Genomic DNA, 21,571 nt, shown 5'->3' on the forward strand with positions numbered 1-21,571 from the left:
GGAGTCCCAGATTTAAACCTAGTGGGAGTTTCCTCCCACAGAGGGACAAAAGGACCCCCTGATGATCCTCTAATCGCCTGAGCCAAGGTGTGAAACTGGGTGTGGGTCCCAATCAGCCAGAGTTTCGGGTGAGTTCATTGTGAAACCTGGCCCCACCTTATCATGCGAATTCCTGAGGTCAGATGGCCCAGGATGTGAGTGGGCGTTGAGGCGTCTGGGAAGGATCTCAAAACTGGATTATAGATGGAAGAGAGTTGGTGTCGTAAACCCCCGCCTCTGTTCAAAGATGGTGTGAAGCAGTCTTTGTGGTGGGCCTGGCACTGCGTCTGAGGGGAGTGTAGGCTGGGGGAGAGCAGGAGGGAGAGGTGGTCGGCTGGCCAAGGTGGGGGAGGGGTATGGCTCCATATTCACGCTTGATGTTGGAGTAAACATGGTCTGGAGTTTTCTCTCCCCTGGTGGGAAATTCGACATGCTGATAGAACTTTGGGAGCACAGTCTTTATGTTAGCCTCATTAAAGTCACCTGCAATTATGTGGGCCCGCTGATAGAGAGCGCTGTGTTTACATTGGTATCAGGTGGAATGTACACAGACGTGATGATCACTACTGTTAGCTCTCTCTGTAGAGGTTCGGGGAGCAGTGACTGTTTATAATTGTCCCGTTGATGCACCAGCTTTCATGCACGTAGATACACTTCTTTTACCTGTAAAATGTTGCTGTATCCTGAGAGTTTTCACAGTATTTCCAGTGAAACATTTGTACTTCAGTGTAATTGTACTTCAGTGAGTGCTTGTGTACAGCATGTGTGTTGAGTTTAATGTTACCCCTCTCTCCAGCATCATTTCCTTGAAGTGAGCGATCCGGAGTTCCAGTGGGAGGAGCTGAACCCCTCCTGGATGGGGAACGAGAGACATCGACTCCTCTGTTCTAAAAATAAAGAACCAATGATGGTAAAAATGGTAAATGGCCTGTATTTATATAGCGCTTTACTAGTCCCTAAGGACCCCAAAGCGCTTTGCACTACATTCAGTCAGTCACCCACCCATTCACACACTGGTGATGGCAGCTACGTTGTAGCCACAGCCACCCTGGGGCGCACTGACAGAGGCGAGGCTGCCGGACACTGGCGCCACCGGGCCCTCTGACCACCACCAGTAGGCAACGGGTGAAGTGTCTTGCCCAAGGACACAACGGCCAAGATTGTCTGACCCAGGGCTCAAACCGGCAACCTTCCGATTACAAGACAAACGTCCATCTCTTGAGCCACAGGTTGGTGATGACATCAGCAAAGCAACATCTTTACTTTTACTAACAAAATAAACAAAAACACTTTCACCTCCTGCATCGTTTAGACTCACCTGTTCCTCTTGGTGCTGTGTTTAAGGTCATTATCTTCATCTTCATCATTCCTATGGAGACCAGTTGATTGACAGCTAGAGCTGATTTCTGTCAGGAAGATGTAAAATCCATAGTTAAAGAGTGAAGTGAGACAGTTGAGACACAGGTGAAGGATAGAGAGGTGAGGGTCAGACCTGAAGGTGAGGTCTTCTTTCTCTTATGGGGCGGGTCCTCGATGATGCGGCTGATGTCTCGATCAATCAGCTCTCCTGGTCTCTCCCACACAGAGAGATGGATTGTGGGATTGAAGAAGAACACTCTGTCATCTCCAGTCCAGACCACACACCTGAAGACACACATGCACACATGGGTGAATCACGAAACGAGGGTCATACTATGAGCCTCACTGCCCTCTAGATAAGGGCCAATCTTCAGAAGTGAATCATCTACCCTGAGCACCATCTTGAGTCTCCTCCCATGAAGACTTTTGATAGGGTGGAGGTCAAACAGGGCTGAAACATCTCTGATTATTGATCCTTACTGACAAGCTAATTATGTGCGGCTTCAGTCTCACAGAGAAGAATACAAACAAAAGATCGAAAAAATAAAAGAATGTCTGTATAACACATAGGGCTGCCACGATTTGTCGACTAGTCACGATTACGTCGACTATCAAAATCGTCGACGACTGATTTAATAGTCGACGTGTCGTTTGAAGCTTTGTAAGATCGCAAAAGACGCAGGAATAAGTAGCAGGAATTAAGAGTGTAATAACGGACTGAAACAGAAGATGGCAGCACAGCATGTACAAGGATGCCAGCTGCCGTTAAACCCCGAAGAAGAAGAAGAAGAAGCTGTGTCCCAGAATTCATAGCGCGGCCCAGCTCAGTTTCCAACAATGGCGGTAGCTAGTTAGTTTTAATATTACTCTTATTATTCTTTCTGGGTCACAAAATAAACGTTTAACATATTTTCAGGCGAGAATGTAGCTGTGTAAACCTCAAATATCTGCTCAGTTTATCAGGACACCGCATATTTTCAAAAGCGCTCCGACGTTTTCGGAGACGTCTGTTACCCACTAGCTCGATAGCTAGCCGGGGGCTAGGTCACTAGCGCCGTGAGAACACCGGACTCCCGGCAAATTGTTTTCAAACCCACCGCCGTCTTTCGCGACTCAGGTTAAATATATATGAGTCACTTAGATAACTTAAAAATGTTGTTGTTTGGCTTTTTTTTTTTTTTTTTGTATTTTATTTGTTCCTGAGTAAATCGGTTTGGCTGAGATTAAAGTTATAGTTTTTACACAGCTGAATAAACCAAGCAGACAGCTGATTATCAGAAGTGTGAGATGCTGGAGAATATACTCCGGTGTCCTGTTATATTTTAGATAGCAAGGAGTTTATTAAACTTCACCGAGACAATCTGCAAATTTCATTAAAATTGAATAAACTATCATCTTGTCTTTATTTTTAGTTAGCACCTTAAAAGCTTAAAGCTGTAAGCTAATGATAGTTATATAAGAGCAGATGCTGCTGGTGCAATAAGCTGTAGTTTTACGTCCAGTGATGGTTGCTGCATTTTATTTTTGAAGGACTTTTTGTTTATTTTGGATGATGATGATGATCTGATTAGTCGACTAATCGCATAAATAATCGGTGACTAGTCGACTATCAAAATAATCGTTTGTGGCAGCCCTAATAACACATATTTTGTGCACTTAACAGCTCCTTTCAAACATGCCTCGGCGTGTACATGCACATCGATATATATGAAAGTAACCACATCACTGATAGATGGGTAGATACACACATATACTTACTATAGTATAAATAGGTTTGCTTATTAAATATGGTATAACGATTATGGGGTATGTATTGTATGGAAGTACTCTGGGTACATGTATATGAATGTAAATGTATGTGTAGAGGCTAAGCCTACGCTTGAAGTCTCTGAGGTGTTCGTTGGCGGGGGTGACGCGATGCCACTGTTATGAATGAAACCTGTTACAGTCCAACAACTCCAGCCGTACTTCTCCATTTAACAGCTTTATTCCACTTCCATCAGTTGCATTTGTTGTTAACAGTTCTCTTCATATTTAAAAAGAACAGATCCTAATAGTCATGCAAAGTCATGAATAAAAGCCTTGTTGTATTTCGGCGGTCGGTAGAGTTTTAGAAGAATCGGCCATATCCAATAATTGAACTCCAAAGGCAGGGGAGGTAGGGGAGGGGAGCTGCCGAATTTTATGTTTATTTTCAAAAACCAAGGTTAAGCTACCACCTCTGCCCGTAAGCCTAGGTGAGCTGAAGAAGGCACAGTCTGGAGGGAGAACCTCCGAGAAGGCGAACGACTCACCAGGGCGAAATCAAGTCTCCGTCAGGAACAAAACGTCCAGCCCCGAGGTGAGGAAAAAGCCATTTAAAACAAAAGTCTTATTCACCAGCGACCTTACATTTAGTAGAGCCATCTGTTTCATGGGCACCATGTCTCTACTCGTAGTGCGTCGCAAACGGCTTAGGTTGCTGTGATCCACGCCACCTCTGGAAGACGTTATCCAGGTCCTGGGAGGACTGGGTAGACTTACTGCCCGACAAAGCAGAGCCACCAACAGCTAAGCGATCTGACAAGAGCGATGAGCATAATACCAAGAGAATGAGGAGTGCAATGCAAAAGTCAAAAAAGAGGGTTCGAAAGGAGAGGCAAGGACGACAAAAACTTGAAACTGGTATTCAATACCAGTGTTGGGTAAGTTACTTTAAAATAGTAACTTAGTTACATTACTAGTTACTTCTCTCAAAAGTAACTCAGTTACTTCAAGTTACTCGTTACTTTCAAAGTAACTAGTTACTAGGGAAAGTAACTTTGGTTTTACTCAGAATTCTCTTGTTAATGTGTTGCTTCCATAACTTTGCCAGTCTTCTAGCTTGCTTACTTGCCACAGTGCACTGTGCCACCTACCAACAGAAAGGAAAAGATAATGTGCACATTTCCACGAGAGAAATCCCACGCCTGGACCGTCATTGACTGCTGCCATGATTCTAGCCTACGTCACAGCGTCATGTGCGCCTTTTACATCCAACACAAAAACTGCAGTCGTGGTGCTTTCGATTGTACTCAGAACTCGGAAATTCTGCCTTCTGAATAGGAAGATGCAGGTAACACCAGACTGCAGATGAGCTGCATACAGGGCTGGACTGGGACAGAAAATTGGCCCGGGCATTTTGACTAGAGACCGGCCCACCATTATAGGAAAAATCATAAAGCCTTTGAATGATAATAAACACTGTTGTGACAGTGATGTTCACTGTTCTGATGGTATATATGCATCAATCTATCAATCGTTTGTTGTAAGATTCAGATAATTATTTTTTAAAAGCGAGACATTTTAAATGAGAATAAGAAAGAAAAGTATTTCTTTGTGCCCCCCTCTCCCTGTTAATGCCCTACATGCCCCCCTGGCAACACTTTGCTAGACCCGCCCCTGCACAGTTACCAGCTGTCAGCTACTTAGAAAAGGATCCTGGTGTTATTTGTCTCTCAGAAACAGTTCATAACTTCCCTTCAACTCATCCATGTCACCTAAAAAGTAAACCTGTTTCTCCATCACCTGTTCAGCTCTGATGGTTCAGTAAGGACATCTCCTGGTTTCATCTTCATGTTTCCCTCTCACCACATATCCAAACCATCATGACCAGCAGCTTTCCAGCTGTGGCTCCAGCAAACATCAGCTGATGCTAGAAATTAATATGAAATAAATTCTAACAACAGCTGATCAAGCTTAAACGTGCTGCTGTTGTTTAGCGCGACATCCGCTGGTTTCTTCTTTCTTGCGCAAAGTGGGAGATAAATAAACGAGAGAAAAGCCGATCAGCTGATCATTGATCAGTTTCATGATTGAAGTAGAAACAGGAGAGAGAGGGGGGAGAATGAGAGGAGAAGAGGCAGCTGTGCAGCAAAGACACAGAGTAACTCCAGCTTTGTGCCTTTTCCATTGTAGCTGAATTACGGGACAAACTGTTCCTTTTCACCTCAATAAGAAACGCGTAATATTTTCTCTGAATACCAGACGGGACGGCTGGCAACTCTAATAACTTATGAACAAAATAAAGTTCAACATCAGTAACATCATAGCACCACCCAGCTGTATAGAAACTCCGTCATGCTAGCTAGCACGCAGTACGGAAAAAGTCAGCACGACGAAAATAAACTCCACCTAAACTTGGTTTATATCTGACCCAGAGAGACTGCAGGTCATAACTTCTTACCTGAAGTTCAGTTCACACTTGGACCGGCGGCAGCCTCGGGTCTCTTTTCCTTCTGCCTCCCCTTTCTCTCATCCACCTGCTGGCCTCCAACACTTGCTAATGTTACTGAATCTGTGGAAGCTCCGCGATAGCCACCACACGAAGTAACGAATAACGAGCCTATCTAAATCCCAGTAACGAGTAACGCGTTCCTGATTTTGGAATAATAACTAGTTACCGTGCTCGTTACCACAATAATAACGTAGTTACTGTAACGCGTTACTTAATAACGCGTTAGTCCCAACACTGCTCAATACCTACTGCACATTCCACTTTGTATTATCTCTGTCCTGTCTTTGTTTATCGCACAGTTAATATTATATAGTTACCATTATAGTATTGTATAGAATTGTATAGTTAGTAATTAGTACCTTTTTATCCCTTAATTTTACCGAAATTTAGCATGTTATTTATTTCTAATTCCTAGTTTTATATCTCTTGGAGATATATCCTTTATATATTTATAAATACACCATGGGGGGCTTAGGGTGAAACAGCATTTTGGTACACTGTACACTGTGTATACTACTATATTGACAATAAAGCTCTTGAATCTTGAATCTTGTGTTCAATTTCCCCATCAGGCCTGGGCTCTTTCTGTGTGGAGTTTGCATGTTCTCCCCATGTTTGTGTGGGTTCCCTCCGGGTACACCGGCTTCAATGTTGAAAATGGACAGGACAGGGACATAAATCAGGACAGGGGAGAGGCATATGACAGTGTCCAGTAAGTTCAGGTTCACGACTCCAGGAGCTTAAATGGTTCAACTAAATCCAGGAGCTGAGTGGCTGTGGAAGATAATGGTAAAGATGGATGACTGCTCTGTCATTCTCTAATAAAACAAGACAAATATTCTGTGATTAAATGATTCAACTTTTGTATTCATACAGTAACACAAACATGACCTGAAAAACAGAAAAGTGAAGTTATAGTTGCTACAGACTGAGGGGCATGATTTTTCTCAGACCCACAGATGACAGTCTGTACAATCAGCATCCTCAGCGCCATTGTATTTTTTGTTTGCAGTCTTACCTTTAAAACACAAAACAACCAGACGACTGCATCGGTTCATGGTTGCCTTGGTAACACCAGAGAGGAGTCACAGTACAAACAGTGGAAACGTCCAGATCAGCCACTGATGAATTTTTAATGAATTTAGGCTAAAACATGTCTGAAAAATCAATAATCATCAATAACAACAATAATGTTACAGAACAATGGTTACCATGGGGACCCAGGCACAGGAGTTGAGGCGACAGGGCGCTTGTCTTTCCTTCTTCCTTCTCTTATGTCCTCCTCCTCTTCATCATCATCCTCTTCTTTGTGTACAGACACACTGACACACTGCAGCAGACACACACACACAACAATGTTATTGCTCTACAAGCATCAAAGTATAGATAAAAAAATGGGGCTTTTGTTTGTAGTTTTTGGCTTTACACAGTAATCTAAGGCTATATTTGAATTCTGTTTTCATATTCTTTACTTTCAGACTCCCAAAAGTTTGATTCTGTTCATCTGGACGTTTTCAGCGGGAGAAATGTTTCATCACTCATCCACTCTCGGCTGACTGCAAGTTTCCAACCTTATAAACAGGACATTTGCACAATGACTGAAACTGTCCCACTGGTGAACAACGGGCTGGAAGGTCAGTTCCTTGATACGTAACACGCAAATTGCCATGACCATTGATCATCATCAACAACAACAACAAAACCAACAAACACTTAAGGTACTGTTTATAAGGTTGGAAGGAGTCACGTGGATGAGTGACGAAACGTTTCTCCCACTGAAAATGCCACGTCCAGATGAACAGAATCAACTTACCTGGATGATTGAGCATGCATCAAGACGTTACTTTCAGACTAGAGATGCAACGATACCAATTTTTACAAACCGATACGATACCGATACTTGGATCTGAGTACTTGCCAATACAGAGTACAAAAACCGATACTTCTACCACACACACACACACACACACACACACACACACACACACACACACAAATGCAATGAATTGAAAGACAGGTTTTATTTTATTCTCTGCCGATAAAAAATAAAATCTTAATAAAAATGACCACAAAAAAATTTCAAGTGAAAAATAAGCACTTCTGTTAAATTATTGCAGAGTGTCCATATTGTAAACAAACAAACAAACAAAATAACGAAAGTATTTGGCACTGACGAACTCCCCATCTGCCCGTGGATCATCAGTCCACTGTGACGTTAAACCGAGGACTGACATCGCGCACACACTGCTGTCTTTACCTCTTCAGAAAGTTTTGGCACCATTATCTCCCTGATGTGTGGGCGGCTGGGAATTTCATATCGCGGCTCAAGTGTGCTGAGAAGAATCCTATGTTTTCCACGACTGGCATTGGCTGGTCATCCAGAGCGATAAAATGAGTCAGAGCCTCTGTTGTTTTAACTGCCCGTGGATTTTCTCTTGACATTTTTCATCACTTTTCCAAAACCTGAGTTAAAGTTGGCTGTTCCGGTCCACACTGCTGACATTTTGTTTTTAGTCTAACTACAGAAGCCTCCAGTTTCTCTTTTTTTATCTGGAGCCGCCAGTCTGACTCGCCTAACCCTGTGCCTGTTTAGCGCGAGATGTCCCCCTAGTGGCCAATCTAAAGAACTACAACAGAAATGACATGCCACCATCTGATTAATGAAACAAGTTAGTATCGGTTCATGGTATCGGTTAACTTTTACGAGTATGAGTACACACACATTTTACAGTATTGGTCCCGATACCCGATACCAGTATCGGTATCGGTGCATCCCTATTTCAGACTGTTTCAGACTGCAAAAAAGAAAAAAAAAGAAAAAAAAAGAAAAACATCTATAACCCTCATCAAATGAACATTAGTCATTCATTTGATGTCCCTCCTGTGACCAGTTCCAGAGTGATTGAGTAAAGTTACTGGCAGATGCTAGAATGAAATTGACCTCAAGGAGATACTGTATATGGTGCTGCACAAAAAAACGCCTTGCAGTTGCTTTGGTTGCTAGCATGTTGATGTGGTTGTTAGTAGTTTGTAGGATGCTGTTTTATCTGTGAACACTGAAACTATTCCCTAAGTGGTAATGACACTGCAGAAAGTGTAACACAAACTGAAAATAGAGAAGGTTCTCTCTTTTCTACTTTGCATCGTCCTATCTCATGCTTCATTAGAGCTCCTCCTAAAGTAAATGGTGAATGTTTGCAGACAAGTGCATCTCTTCTAGACAAGCTATGGGCTAAAGTAAATGATCAAAGCGATTTTAAGGAGCTTTTTGGTGGAGCTTTCTCTTTAAGACCCATTTAACCTAACAACTTCCAAAAACCACTCACCAACCAGTCTAGGAATATACATATTTCCTTTGAGACCTACAGTTGCCAGGGGGTCGCCTACTGGGTTTCAGGTTTGTGTGACTGTGGCCAGCTTTGTGTGACTCAGTATCCTGATTGATGTTGAACCCAGATAATGGAAAGATGCCCATTTCAGGTGATTTTGTGTTAAACAGCTGTGTCTTTACAGAAAGAAAGGTTGTAATTTTGCTAGAATTATCTGAGTTTTATTTTGATTTAAATGGATCCTCACCTGTCTGTCTTCTGGTTTCTTTGTCCTCAGCAGTAATGCTCCTTGATAGGAAAGCTTTCCTCCACCCGTTCCTCGTTTCCCTGACAAACAAAACAAATAAAACTTATTGCCCATACAGGATACCTGGATCTGAACTGGGCAGCACAGACTTTCTCCAACAGGTGAACTCATTGAAGAACTGCAAGGAAAACAGTCAAACAAGCCAAGTGGCTCTCCTTTGACCCTTGAACTCTAATTTATCTGCTCAGTAACAACTCTCTTCCTAGTTTGACTGTGAGAGTAAAAATGTAACAAGCTAAAAATATGTGACAGATGAACAGAATTCCTAAGGCTCAATGTTTGATACTCTGTGAGAAGATGAAACATTGTGACAACAGAAACATGGGTCATGGGAGCGTGATGTCAGAAACGATCAGTGACAGGATGATGAAGTCAGATCTGTTTTGCTCTGCAGACTAACCTAACTCAAACCTACTCACACCCTAACTTTTACTGCTCAAGAGTTGAAACACGGTGAACTAAAGGGTTAACTTCTGATTTGATTCAAGAAGGAGTTCTACTCTAAAATCATTGATTTCCACTTTTTAAAGAATTGTTATAGATTCATGACTTCATGCTCCTTTACCTCTGTCAGACAGCAGGTGAAGTTTAAACGCAAATGATCAGTATGTTTGATGGCTTCTTTCTACCTGCTTTGCTATTTATTTATTTTTAACATCCTTCAGCTTTAAGTGCCTTAAGATGGCTGTTGTTGTGAACTGGTGCTGTATAAACAAAAACCTAATGATCATGAAGGTCATTTTACATTTTACACAGCTCCATCTGTACTCCAATGGGATCTGCCTTGAGGTGTAGACAGGAAAGAAGTAGGGCAGATTTTTCTGATCAATCATTCAGAGGGAAACAGACAAGGGATGCTACCAACATGAACTTGCTGTGCAATAGAGTCAGGACCCTCAGAGGTACATTAGGCTATTTGCTCTCTGGATAATTTAACCCAGGGTCCCCCAACCCTTTTTGTGCCATGGACATGACTTAATAAATGATCAAATTGATTGATTGATTGATTTACTCTGCCTTATAGAAAAGTTGGGACCAACATAACATTTACATTTACAGTAATTGATTACACAGCAGTGGATAGTAGACTTTATCACAGTAGATGTCTTTCTGAAAGCGCTGTAACTAAATTTAAGAATATAATCCACCCACTGTTATCATCTTCAATGCCTCAAAACTACACCCTTTTTGCCTCCTACCTCAAAGCACACTGTACGCTGTTGATCTAACATGCTGCACAATAATATTCAATATTTAATATTTACTGCTATATACACATAGAGTACCACGATGGTGTTGTGTTTATTATATTGCTTTTTATTAGTTTTTGTTTGCTTGTTTTCTCTTTTTTTTTCTCTTAACAGGTGATCCAGGTGATATACATTTTTTGCCCCCCCCCCTTCTTTGCCCTTCATCACTATTCCTCTGTTGTTTCCCTCCCTCCCCCCGGTGATGTCTGTCCCGTCTGTAACAACTGAAAATAAAATTAAATAAATAAATAATAACAACAAAGGTCAATCAAATGGACCAATACGGCAAGGCAGGGAAGGTCCACTTGGTAAAGTAATTCCATTGGGCTTCTCTCTTTGCCTTCAGACAATAATTCTGATGGCAAAAGAACCAAACGGGACAGGCGGCCAAAGAAAAATAAAAATAAAAGATGTATAACCCTTCCAGCTGAGGTACCTGAACTGCATATCAGTGTGGTATGAATGGCAGTTTTACAAAGTATTAATTTCTCGCTGAGTATCTGTGGCATCTTCTCTTTAAGTTTCCAACAAATGCCTAATTTCCATTACAACATGCACCATCCCTCTCTCACTGAAGCAGGCAGCAGATAGCCTTGTCAGTCCCAGGACTCAAATGTAAGACAGGGTAGCTAGTGCCGTCTAAGAGCTTTGGATCATCAAGCTCAACATCTGGCTAAAGCTCTCAACCTGGCCTTCAACATATCTATGTATCTGTGCCAAAAACACAGACAGAAACAGGAGTGAATTATTGTGTATGATGGACACGAGATATTTATGGCCATCATTTACTTTATACAGCACATCATAATCAACAGTGAAATATTCATTTGCCACATGGTTGATTTCGTCCGCGTAAACAAAGATTTCAGTGTTTCAATCTGCTCTCATGGCTCAAAGGCATTTCATACACACAGTGTGCTTCTGTTTATGGCTGACACACACATTTACACAAACAACAGATGAACAGAGACATACTGAGAGACACGCTGTCTTACTGTGTCTGTAGTTTGTCAGCAAAGTGAATCTGGAAGAAAATTGTGAAGAAAAAAAAGGCTGAACTTCTTTGATCACCTGAAAGAGAAGAGATGTGATTAGCACAGCTTGAATGGACAGAAAGACAAACTGATGGACAGATCAGCTGGAGACTCACCTGGAGAGGTAACACAGGACACTTTTCAGTGCAGAGCTGAGAGGGACGAACAGGTCCAGAAACACACTGCTGAAAGACCGTGAGAGAGATGGGTTCTGACCACAACACCTGTTCACCTGTCTCACATCAGCCACTCAGCACCAGGAACAGCAATTCCTCCAAACTCCAGGTAGGTGAAACTGCTGCTCATCTCGTATAAGGTCACCCTGACTCCCGTTCAACACATTCAAGACATCTCTAACCAGGACATCTTGCTCTTATCTGGCTCCTCTTACTCTAACACCAGCCATCAGGCTGAGAGGTAACTTGGGGGTTGTAATTTAAGTTTATAATTCAGTTCAGGGTTTATCTATCTAGCTAGAAGCACATCTGCATCAAAAAGTGTTCATTGTGTTGATCACTTTGTAACATTGATGTGATAAATACTCACCTGAATGGGTGGTGTTGGTCTACTTTCACAGCTTATCATTGGCCGGAGCCATGTCACTCTTCGATGCTGATTGGGTAGAATGAGATGCCACGCCTCCTTGCGTCTCTGCTTGTGAAGGCCGGTCCATTCACAGTACATTACATCTACAACACAACACAGATCGTTTCAGTGAGTCCTTGATATTCAGCACTGTGGCACAGTGGATAGCACTGTTGCCTCACAGAAAGAAGGTCCTGAGTCAGTCCACCATCAGGTTGGGGTCTTTCTGGGTTGAGTTTGCATGTTCGCCCCATGTTTGTGTGGGTTCTCTCCGGGTACTCTGGGAGGGAGGATAGGTTAATTGGAAACTCTAAATTGCCCATAGGTGCAAATGGTTGTCTGTGTCTATGTGTTAGCCCTGCGACAGACTGGCGACCTGTCCAGGGTGTGCCCTGCCCCTCGCTCTAAGACAGCTGGGATAGATCCAGCCCCCCCACGCCCTGAAAAGGATAAACTGAAGAGAATAGATGGTTGATATCTGTCATGGTCTCCGCTCCTCGTCAGCTGACAGCCGTCAGGTGCTTTGTTTTTGTTTACCTTTCTCTCTCACCTGTGCTCTCCCTTTCTCTCTCGCCCTCTTCCATTCTCTCTTTCTCCTGCCGGGGCGGAGCTCAGTATGGGCTCCTGCCCCTGGCCTACGCACCTGGAGGTGATCAGCACATCTGTCGCTGATCATGAAAGATTGGAACCCTTCTTAAGAGGGCGAGTCTGCTCTACTCGTCGCTGGATCGTTGAGCCATCAGCGTCAGTCGTCCTGTATTTTGTAAAGTCAGTTTGTGAGCATGTCTGAACCAGGAGACTAATGTTTTTTTTCTGCCTGTGCATAGATTGCCTCTGGACTTATTCTTCCCCTGTGCCTGGCGACTGAACGGGAGCAAGAGAGATAGAGGAAAGGAGAGGAGATGTGCTAGGACTGAATGGAAACCTTCCCTTCCTGGACTCCTGCCTCTTTCACTCCTGGACCCTGGAACCCCGGCCCCTTTTTTCCGTTGACACCATTATGTGTATATATGAATTCCACTGTAGGAAACACTGTAAATAAATGCACCTTTTGAAGACACTAGTGGTCTGCGCGTGAGTCCGATCTACGAAACTTGACAATATCCTTATTAAGGATGTAGATGACGGTTCTGCTGTTTTATGACTTCACAGCGATGCTTGTGAAGGTGGTTTAAACTGGTTCCAGGCTGGTTTAACTGAGGTTTCAGCTGAGGAGAATGTGAGGTGACTGAAATCTTTACATCATTTGATTATCTCTTATCTCTCCCGAGGTATTCACAGGACAGAGAGCTTATATAACTACCTAAACCCACTTTTTCGGTGCACTGGAGTAGTTTTTCCTCTGAGCTGCTAACCTTATTAGATGTTTTTTTATTTACTTGTACACACACACACACACACACACATATATAAAAAAAAAACACCCAGCACGCCCCTGCGGGCGGTTTATCCTTCAAGCTCGGGTCCTCTACCAGAGGCCTGGGAGCTTGAGGGTCCTGCGCAGTATCTTAGCTGTTCCCAGGACTGCGCTCTTCTGGACAGAGATCTCCGATGTTGTTCCTGGGATCTGCTGGAGCCACTCGCCTAGCTTGGGAGTCACCGCACCTAGTGCTCCGATTACCACGGGGACCACCGTTACCTTCACCCTCCACATCCTCTCGAGCTCTTCTCTGAGCCCTTGGTATTTCTCCAGCTTCTCGTGTTCCTTCTTCCTGATATTGCTGTCATTCGGAACCGCTACATCGATCACTACGGCCATCTTCTTCTGTTTGTCTACCACCACTATGTCCGGTTGGTTAGCCACCACCATTTTGTCCGTCTGTATCTGGAAGTCCCACAGGATCTTAGCTCGGTCATTCTCCACCACCCTTGGGGGCATCTCCCATTTTGACCTCGGGACTTCCAGGTTATACTCGGCACAGATGTTCCTGTACACTATGCCGGCCACTTGGTTATGGCGTTCCATGTATGCCTTGCCTGCTAGCATCTTGCACCCTGCTGTTATGTGCTGGATTGTCTCTGGGGCATCTTTACACAGCCTGCACCTGGGGTCTTGCCTGGTGTGATAGACCCCAGCCTCTATGGATCTTGTGCTCAGAGCTTGTTCTTGTGCTGCCATGATTAGTGCCTCTGTGCTGTCTTTCAGTCCAGCTTTGTCCAGCCACTGGTAGGATTTCTGGATATCAGCCACCTCCTCTATCTGCCGGTGGTACATACCGTGCAGGGGCCTGTCCTTCCATGATGGTTCCTCGTCTCCCTCCTCTTTCTTGGGTTTCTGCTGCCTGAGGTATTCACTGAGCACTTGGTCAGTTGGGGCCATCTTCCTAATGTATTCATCCAAGAATATATATATATATATATATATATATATATATATACACATACATATACAGGGAGTGCAGAATTATTAGGCAAGTTGTATTTTTGAGGAATAATTTTATTATTGAACAACAACCATGTTCTCAATGAACCCAAAAAACTCATTAATATCAAAGCTGAATGTTTTTGGAAGTAGTTTTTAGTTTGTTGTTAGCTTTACGGGGCGATCGTGGCTCAAGAGTTGGGAGTTCGCCTTGTAATTGGAAGGTTGCCGGTTCGAGCCCCGGCTTGGACAGTCTCGGTCGTTGTGTCCTTGGGCAAGACACTTCACCCGTTGCCTACTGGTGGTGGTCAGAGGGCCCGGTGGCGCCAGTGTCCGGCAGCCTCGCCTCTGTCAGTGCGCCCCAGGGTGGCTGTGGCTACAATGTAGCTGCCATCACCAGTGTGTGAATGTGTGGATGACTGGATATGTAAAGCGCTTTGGGGTCCTTAGGGACTAGTAAAGCGCTATATAAATACAGGCCATTTACCATTTACCATTTGGCTATTTTAGGGGGATATCTGTGTGTGCAGGTGATTATTACTGTGCATAATTATATGGGCGGTCAATCCTTCAAGCTCGGGTCCTCTACCAGAGGCCTGGGAGCTTGAGGGTCCTGCGCAGTATCTTAGCTGTTCCCAGGACTGCGCTCTTCTGGACAGAGATCTCCGATGTTATTCCCGGGATCTGCTGGAGCCACTCGCCTAGCTTGGGAGTCACCGCACCTAGTGCTCCGATTACCACGGGGACCACCGTTACCTTCACCCTCCACATCCTCTCGAGCTCTTCTCTGAGCCCTTGGTATTTCTCCAGCTTCTCGTGTTCCTTCTTCCTGATGTTGCTGTCATTCGGAACCGCTACATCGATCACTACGGCCGTCTTCTTCTGTTTGTCTACCACCACTATGTCCTGTTGCTGTCTTTCAGTCCAGCTTTGTCCAGCCACTGGTAGGATTTCTGATTATCAGCCACCCCCTCTATCTGCCGGTGGTACATACCGTGCAGGGGCCTGTCCTTCCATGCTGGTTCCTCGTCTCCCTCCTCTTTCTTGGGTTTCTACTGCCTGAGGTATTCACTGAGCACTCGGTCAGTTGGGGCCATCTTCCCAATGTATTCTTGGATGTTTGTTGTCTCATCCTGGACTGTGGTGCTGACACTCACCAGTCCCCGGCCCCCTTCCTTCCGCTTAGCGTACAGCCTCAGGGTGCTGGACTTGGGGTGAAACCCTCCATGCATGGTAAGGAGCTTTCTTGTCTTGATGTCAGTGGCTTCTATCTCCTCCTTTGGCCAGCCTATTACCCCAGCAGGGTACCTGATCACGGGCAGGGCGTACGTGTTGATGGCCCGGATCTTGTTCTTACCGTGCAGCTGACTCCTCAGGATTTCCCTGACCCTCTGCAGGTACTTGGTTGCAGCTTTCCTAGTGGCCTCTTCATGGTTCCCATTCGCTTGCGGGATCCCCAGGTACTTGTAACTGTCCTCTATGTCTGCAATGAAAGAGGAGGGAGACGAGGAACCATCATGGAAGGACAGGCCCCTGCACGGTATGTACCACCGGCAGATAGAGGAGGTGGCTGATATCCAGAAATCCTACCAGTGGCTGGACAAAGCTGGACTGAAAGACAGCAACCGGACATAGTGGTGGTAGACAAACAGAAGAAGACGGCCGTAGTGATCGATGTAGCGGTTCCGAATGACAGCAATATCAGGAAGAAGGAACACGAGAAGCTGGAGAAATACCAAGGGCTCAGAGAAGAGCTCGAGAGGATGTGGAGGGTGAAGGTAACGATGGTCCCCGTGGTAATCGGAGCACTAGGTGTGGTGACTCCCAAGCTAGGCGAGTGGCTCCAGCAGATCCCGGGAACAACATCGGAGATCTCTGTCCAGAAGAGCGCAGTCCTGGGAACAGCTAAGATACTGCGCAGGACCCTCAAGCTCCCAGGCCTCTGGTAGAGGACCCGAGCTTGAAGGATAAACCGCCCGCAGGGGCGTGCTGGATGTTGTTGTTTTTACATATATATACAGATGTGTCATGGTCCTGGGCCATGTGGGCCCAGTATTCTTAGTTCTTTGTATTTTTGTATTTCGTTCCTTATTTAGGCCATGTCTTCTGAGTTGCCCTGTTGTGTTGTTCCCTAAGTGTTTTCCCTTCATGGCTCTCTCCCCCCTGTGTGCCCTCTATGTATTGATGAGCCCTCGTCTCCCTTTGTGGTTGTTTCATGTTTCCCCAGCCCGTTATGTCTGTGTTTTCCCCGTGCTCTCTCTCCTCCTGTCGGAACCTCTGTGCCTCTACATGTCATGTTCAGTTCACCCCGCCCTGTCTCGTTATGATTATCAGTGTCACCTGTGTTCCCCGTGTGTGCCCACTTTCCTCGTTTACCCTCTGTGTATTTCTGTCTGAGTCTCCCTCTGTTCGGCGTCGTGTTCTCCCTCATGCTGTGTGTGATTCCCCCGTGTTTCCTGGTGAGCTTTACGTTAGTTTTTCCCAGTTTAGTTTTGTATCTCCCATTATCTTTTGTCAGCAATAAAGCTGCTTTTTGAGTTCATCCCCGTGTGTGTGAGTTTTGCATTTTGGGTCCTCCTCCTGCCTGCCACACAGCCGAGCCATGACAGAAGAACACGACCACGATATGGACCCAGCAGTTCACAACCCCTCCGCGGACCTCCAGTACGACGCGACCATGCCGGACCCTGCGTCACAAGACCAGGAGATCATTCGGACAGTGGAGTCGCTATGCGGCGGTTGGCTGCAGTGTTCCGGGGAGGAGGAACGGGTTGAGCTAGCCCGCCAAGCCGGAGTATGCGTGTCCGCATTCCCCTGGTTATGGGAGGCGCTGCATCCCCTCATCATAGACTTTCTCGCCTCCACTCTCAAACTCCGCCCGCGACAGCAGCTGCCCGGTAAGCGTGAGCCGTCGCCTGAGCCATGCTGTAGCTCTGTTTCCCCGCTGCCTCGTGAGCCTGAAGCGGTCAGAATCGGTACGGTGTGGCTCACCGCCGACACACCCTCGGCTCACGCTCCATCGGCTTCCGCTTCCTCGCCATCGCCTGACTGCACTACGCGGCTCAAGGAGATGCCAGCTGCTATTGACTTTGGTGAGGAGGAGCGGCAGCAGGTATTACGGGCGTATCGCGAGGACGAGCTCCGCTGGAAGCCCTGGCTCATCCCCGAGGAGAAGTTCTCGCCAACTGCCCCACCTCGCACCTGCCGCCCGCCCTCGCCGCCCCGATCGGACTACTCGTCCCCTGCTGTCTTTCTAGCACGGATGTGGTTGGAGGACGAGGAGCCGGTCGCCAGGGACAGTCAAGTTTTGTCCACAGCCGCTTCAAGGGGAAAGCGGCGTTCTCGCCGCCGTCGCGCACTGCTACGTCCTGTCTCGCCCTCCACGAAGCGTCCCGCGGACGCTGTGGGGGTCCTGGACGTCGATCACGTGGGGCAGCAGCACGCCGCAGGCGCACAGCTAGTGGAGGAGTTCGGGAGGGAGCCGTGGCTCGCTCCTGATCAGGACGAGCGCTCTTTCCGGGGAACTCGACTGGCTCTTGGGGGTCCCCGGAGTTGCCAGGGACTTCCACCGCTCACCCCGCCCGCTTCCACGGATAGAAAGAAGCGGCACTCTCGCCGCCGGCGCTCTGAGCCCCTCACAGTTCAGTTAGCTCCCTCGCAGCCACCCTCAGTTCAGTTAGCTCCCTCGCAGCCACCCTCAGTTCAGTTAGCTCCCTCGCAGCCACCCTCAGTTCAGTTAGCTCCCTCGCAGCCACCCTCAGTTCAGTTAGCTCCCTCGCAGCCACCCTCAGTTCAGTTAGCTCCCTCGCAGCCACCCTCAGTTCAGTCTCCAGTGCCGCCTGTAGCGCAGGCCCCAGTAGCTCCAGTGCCGCCTGTAGCGCAGGCCCCAGTAGCTCCAGTGCCGCCTGTAGCGCAGGCCCCAGTAGCTCCAGTGCCGCCTGTAGCGCAGGCCCCAGTAGCTCCTGTAGCCCAGTCCCCGATAGCAGTACGGTCCGCTGGTCAGCTTAACATTCAGCCAGGGGTCTCAAATCTCTCTGGCTCTGCATCAGCTCCTGCTGGGAGCTCGGATGAGCTCATCCAGGACTCCGCGGCTCCCACGCCGCCATCTACCTCGTCAGCTGGAGGGTCCGAGGGGCCCGTTCAGCCTCCTGTCTCCGCTGGAGGGTCCGAGGGGCCCGTTCAGCCTCCTGTCTCCGCTGGAGGGTCCGAGGGGCCCGTTCAGCCTCCTGTCTCCGCTGGAGGGTCTGAGGGGCCCGTCCGGCATCCTGTCTCAGCTGGAGGGCCCGAGGAGCCCGTCCGGCCTCACGCCTCGTCTGCTGGAGGGCCCGAGGAGCCCGTCCAGCCACCTTCTGCTACGCCTGGTCCAGCCTGTGCTTCGTCTGCTGCAGCCTCAGAGTCTTCGTCTGCTGCAGCCTCAGAGTCTTCGTCTGCTGCAGCCTCAGCCTGTGCTTCGCCTGGTCCCGCCTTGACTGGTCCCGCCTCGACTGGTCCTGTGCCCACCGGGCCTCGGCCAGTACGCCTGACACTGGAGAGCCGCCGCCGCTGCCTTGCGCGCGGCCGGCCCCCTGAACTGCTCCGTCGTCTCCTTCGTCGCCGCCGCTGCCTTCCGCGCGGCCGGCCCCCTGAACTGCTCCGTCGTCTCCTTCGCCGCCGCCGCTGCCTTGCGCGCGGCCGGCCCCCTGAACTGCTCCGTCGTCTCCTTCGTCGCCGCCGCTGCCTTCCGCGCGGCCGGCCCCCTGAACTGCTCCGTCGTCTCCTTCGCCGCCGCCGCTGCCTTCCGCGCGGCCGGCCTCCTGAACTGCTCCGTCGTCTCCTTCGCCGCCGCCGCTGCCTTCCGCGCGGCCGGCCTCCGGACCAGCTCTGCCACCTGTGCCACCCGCCTGGTCGGCCCCCCGACCGTGTGACCCGTGAACTCTGGTGCCTGTGGGCTCTGGGTCGGCCCCCTGAACTTTATTTTGACTATGGTCATGTGCTCCCGTGTTTTCTGTTGTTTATTTTGTTTCCCGTTCTGGTCCCTCCGTCCTGGTCCCCCGCCTCCCGCCCTGGGTGGGTTGTTTTCTGTTTTTGTTTTTGTTTCTCGGGTTTGGGCTGTCGGGAGCCAGCCCTTTAGGGGGGGGTGATGTCATGGTCCTGGGCCATGTGGGCCCAGTATTCTTAGTTCTTTGTATTTTTGTATTTCGTTCCTTATTTAGGCCATGTCTTCTGAGTTGCCCTGTTGTGTTGTTCCCTAAGTGTTTTCCCTTCATGGCTCTCTCCCCCCTGTGTGCCCTCTATGTATTGATGAGCCCTCATCTCCCTTTGTGGTTGTTTCATGTTTCCCCAGCCCGTTATGTCTGTGTTTTCCCCGTGCTCTCTCTCCTCCTGTCGGAACCTCTGTGCCTCTACATGTCATGTTCAGTTCACCCCGCCCTGTCTCGTTATGATTATCAGTGTCACCTGTGTTCCCCGTGTGTGCCCACTTTCCTCGTTTACCCTCTGTGTATTTCTGTCTGAGTCTCCCTCTGTTCGGCGTCGTGTTCTCCCTCATGCTGTGTGTGATTCCCCCGTGTTTCCTGGTGAGCTTTACGTTAGTTTTTCCCAGTTTAGTTTTGTATCTCCCATTATCTTTTGTCAGCAATAAAGCTGCTTTTTGAGTTCATCCCCGTGTGTGTGAGTTTTGCATTTTGGGTCCTCCTCCTGCCTGCCACACAGCCGAGCCATGACAAGATGACAGATAATGGCAGATAAATTAAGAGCTACAATTTGAGACTAAGCTCCCTCACCACAGAAAACAAAGGAACAAAACAGTGACGGTAATCACAAGCTTATGCATCACCTGCAGTCACATCAGGCATGTTATTACAAACGTGTCAATACTAGGGGAAGCTAGACCAGTAACAGTAAAATGAAAGTGATCGGTTCCCTGCCCCAGTACATGCTGGGAAGCCATGAGGCTCTCTGTAATGCTTGTACATGTACAATATTTTTAATGTATTTTTTAACAATATAAAACAAAAACAAGGAAAAGGCAACATGGTGATCCATAGACAGTGTACGGGCAGTTCAGAGGTGTGGACTAAAAACCCGTTCACCATATTCAGGAAATGTTTCATTAATCTGGTTTTACCAAATATAACAACTTTGATGCTTTATATCAACTATATTTATTAAGTAAAAACAAACAAACAGGTAAAGGCTTGTGTTCCAGCTTCTTTTATTCTTTCTAGCTTGCAGTAGGGCTACCCTCAGACCACAAATAGTTTAAACAGCTGGAAACTTTCATTGATCTGATCACTGAGTTAGAAAACAGCTTGTGAGACATTCCTCCCCCCGAGGTGAGCCTAATTTGGCCCGACGCCCAAAAACTGACTGTCACTGCGGTCTCTAACAAGACAATCTCAATCTGCACACCGAGCTGACTGGTCAGGAGGTGTTTAGTTTGTATGTTGAACAACAGAACATCTGGGTTCAGTTGGTGTTGGCTTAAGGATCAGCTGACCAGGTCAGTGTCGTTATGAGCTCTAACCAGCAGAGGGCATCTTTCAGAGAGGACAGGAAAGAAAAGCAGAACATCTTTGTGTTCGTTCTTCCTTCAGCAATGAATGATACATCATCTTCTCCTCCTTTCTGCTGCTCTTCTTCTCTGCTGACAAATTAAATCAGTGTCACATTTAAATGCAACACGCAGTGCAGGCAGAGTGTGTGTGTGTGGATCTGCAGCATCTGCATTTATGGCTGAAACACTTTAACCCTTTAGTACCCCTGTCCTGGAAAAGAAAGGCCACTGCATGCGTGTTTCTGGCTGATTATCAACTAAAGCTGTTACTGCTGCATTGTGCACACAGCCTATGTGGCTCAGAGGCTAGCTGCAGTCCTTTACCAAATCATTTCTTTTGGGGCAAACTAACTGCATCTCCAGGCTCTCGACATTTTCTGTTCTCCATGTTACTGACTGAATTGATACTTATCACGTTTCAGACAGTTTGATTTCTTCTGTTATATTGGAAATAGTGTGCTGCTATTATTAGTTAGGATTTAGTTGTGTTTCATTCTAGCTTTTGTTTCTTCTGTA

General features: G+C 47.0%; 1 protein-coding gene across 3 annotated transcripts in view; it reads right to left on the bottom strand.

The window, feature by feature from the left end:
* Positions 1-21,571, bottom strand: part of tcerg1l (transcription elongation regulator 1 like) — an 88,030-nt gene that overhangs the window by 26,591 nt on the left and 39,868 nt on the right. Inside the window, exons 6-14 of one of the 3 annotated variants that reach the window (XM_085361689.1) lie at positions 12,120-12,177; positions 11,690-11,758; positions 11,535-11,610; positions 9,485-9,487; positions 9,230-9,300; positions 6,865-6,983; positions 1,532-1,683; positions 1,358-1,445; positions 824-926 (exon numbers count right to left, since the gene is read on the bottom strand). In XM_085361689.1, coding sequence (XP_085217815.1) covers positions 824-926; positions 1,358-1,445; positions 1,532-1,683; positions 6,865-6,983; positions 9,230-9,300; positions 9,485-9,487; positions 11,535-11,610; positions 11,690-11,758; positions 12,120-12,177 — 739 coding nt within the window. Of the gene's footprint in view, positions 1-823; positions 927-1,357; positions 1,446-1,531; positions 1,684-6,864; positions 6,984-9,229; positions 9,310-9,484; positions 9,488-11,534; positions 11,611-11,689; positions 11,759-12,119; positions 12,263-21,571 lie in introns of all 3 variants that reach the window. The other 2 variants (XM_085361688.1, XM_085361687.1) reach the window with 2 other exon arrangements.

Source organism: Diplotaxodon limnothrissa, linkage group LG8 (genome assembly GCF_057381915.1).
Source record: "Diplotaxodon limnothrissa isolate DT_005_m linkage group LG8, D_limnothrissa_male_GT1.1, whole genome shotgun sequence".
Classification (NCBI taxonomy): domain Eukaryota; kingdom Metazoa; phylum Chordata; class Actinopteri; order Cichliformes; family Cichlidae; genus Diplotaxodon; species Diplotaxodon limnothrissa.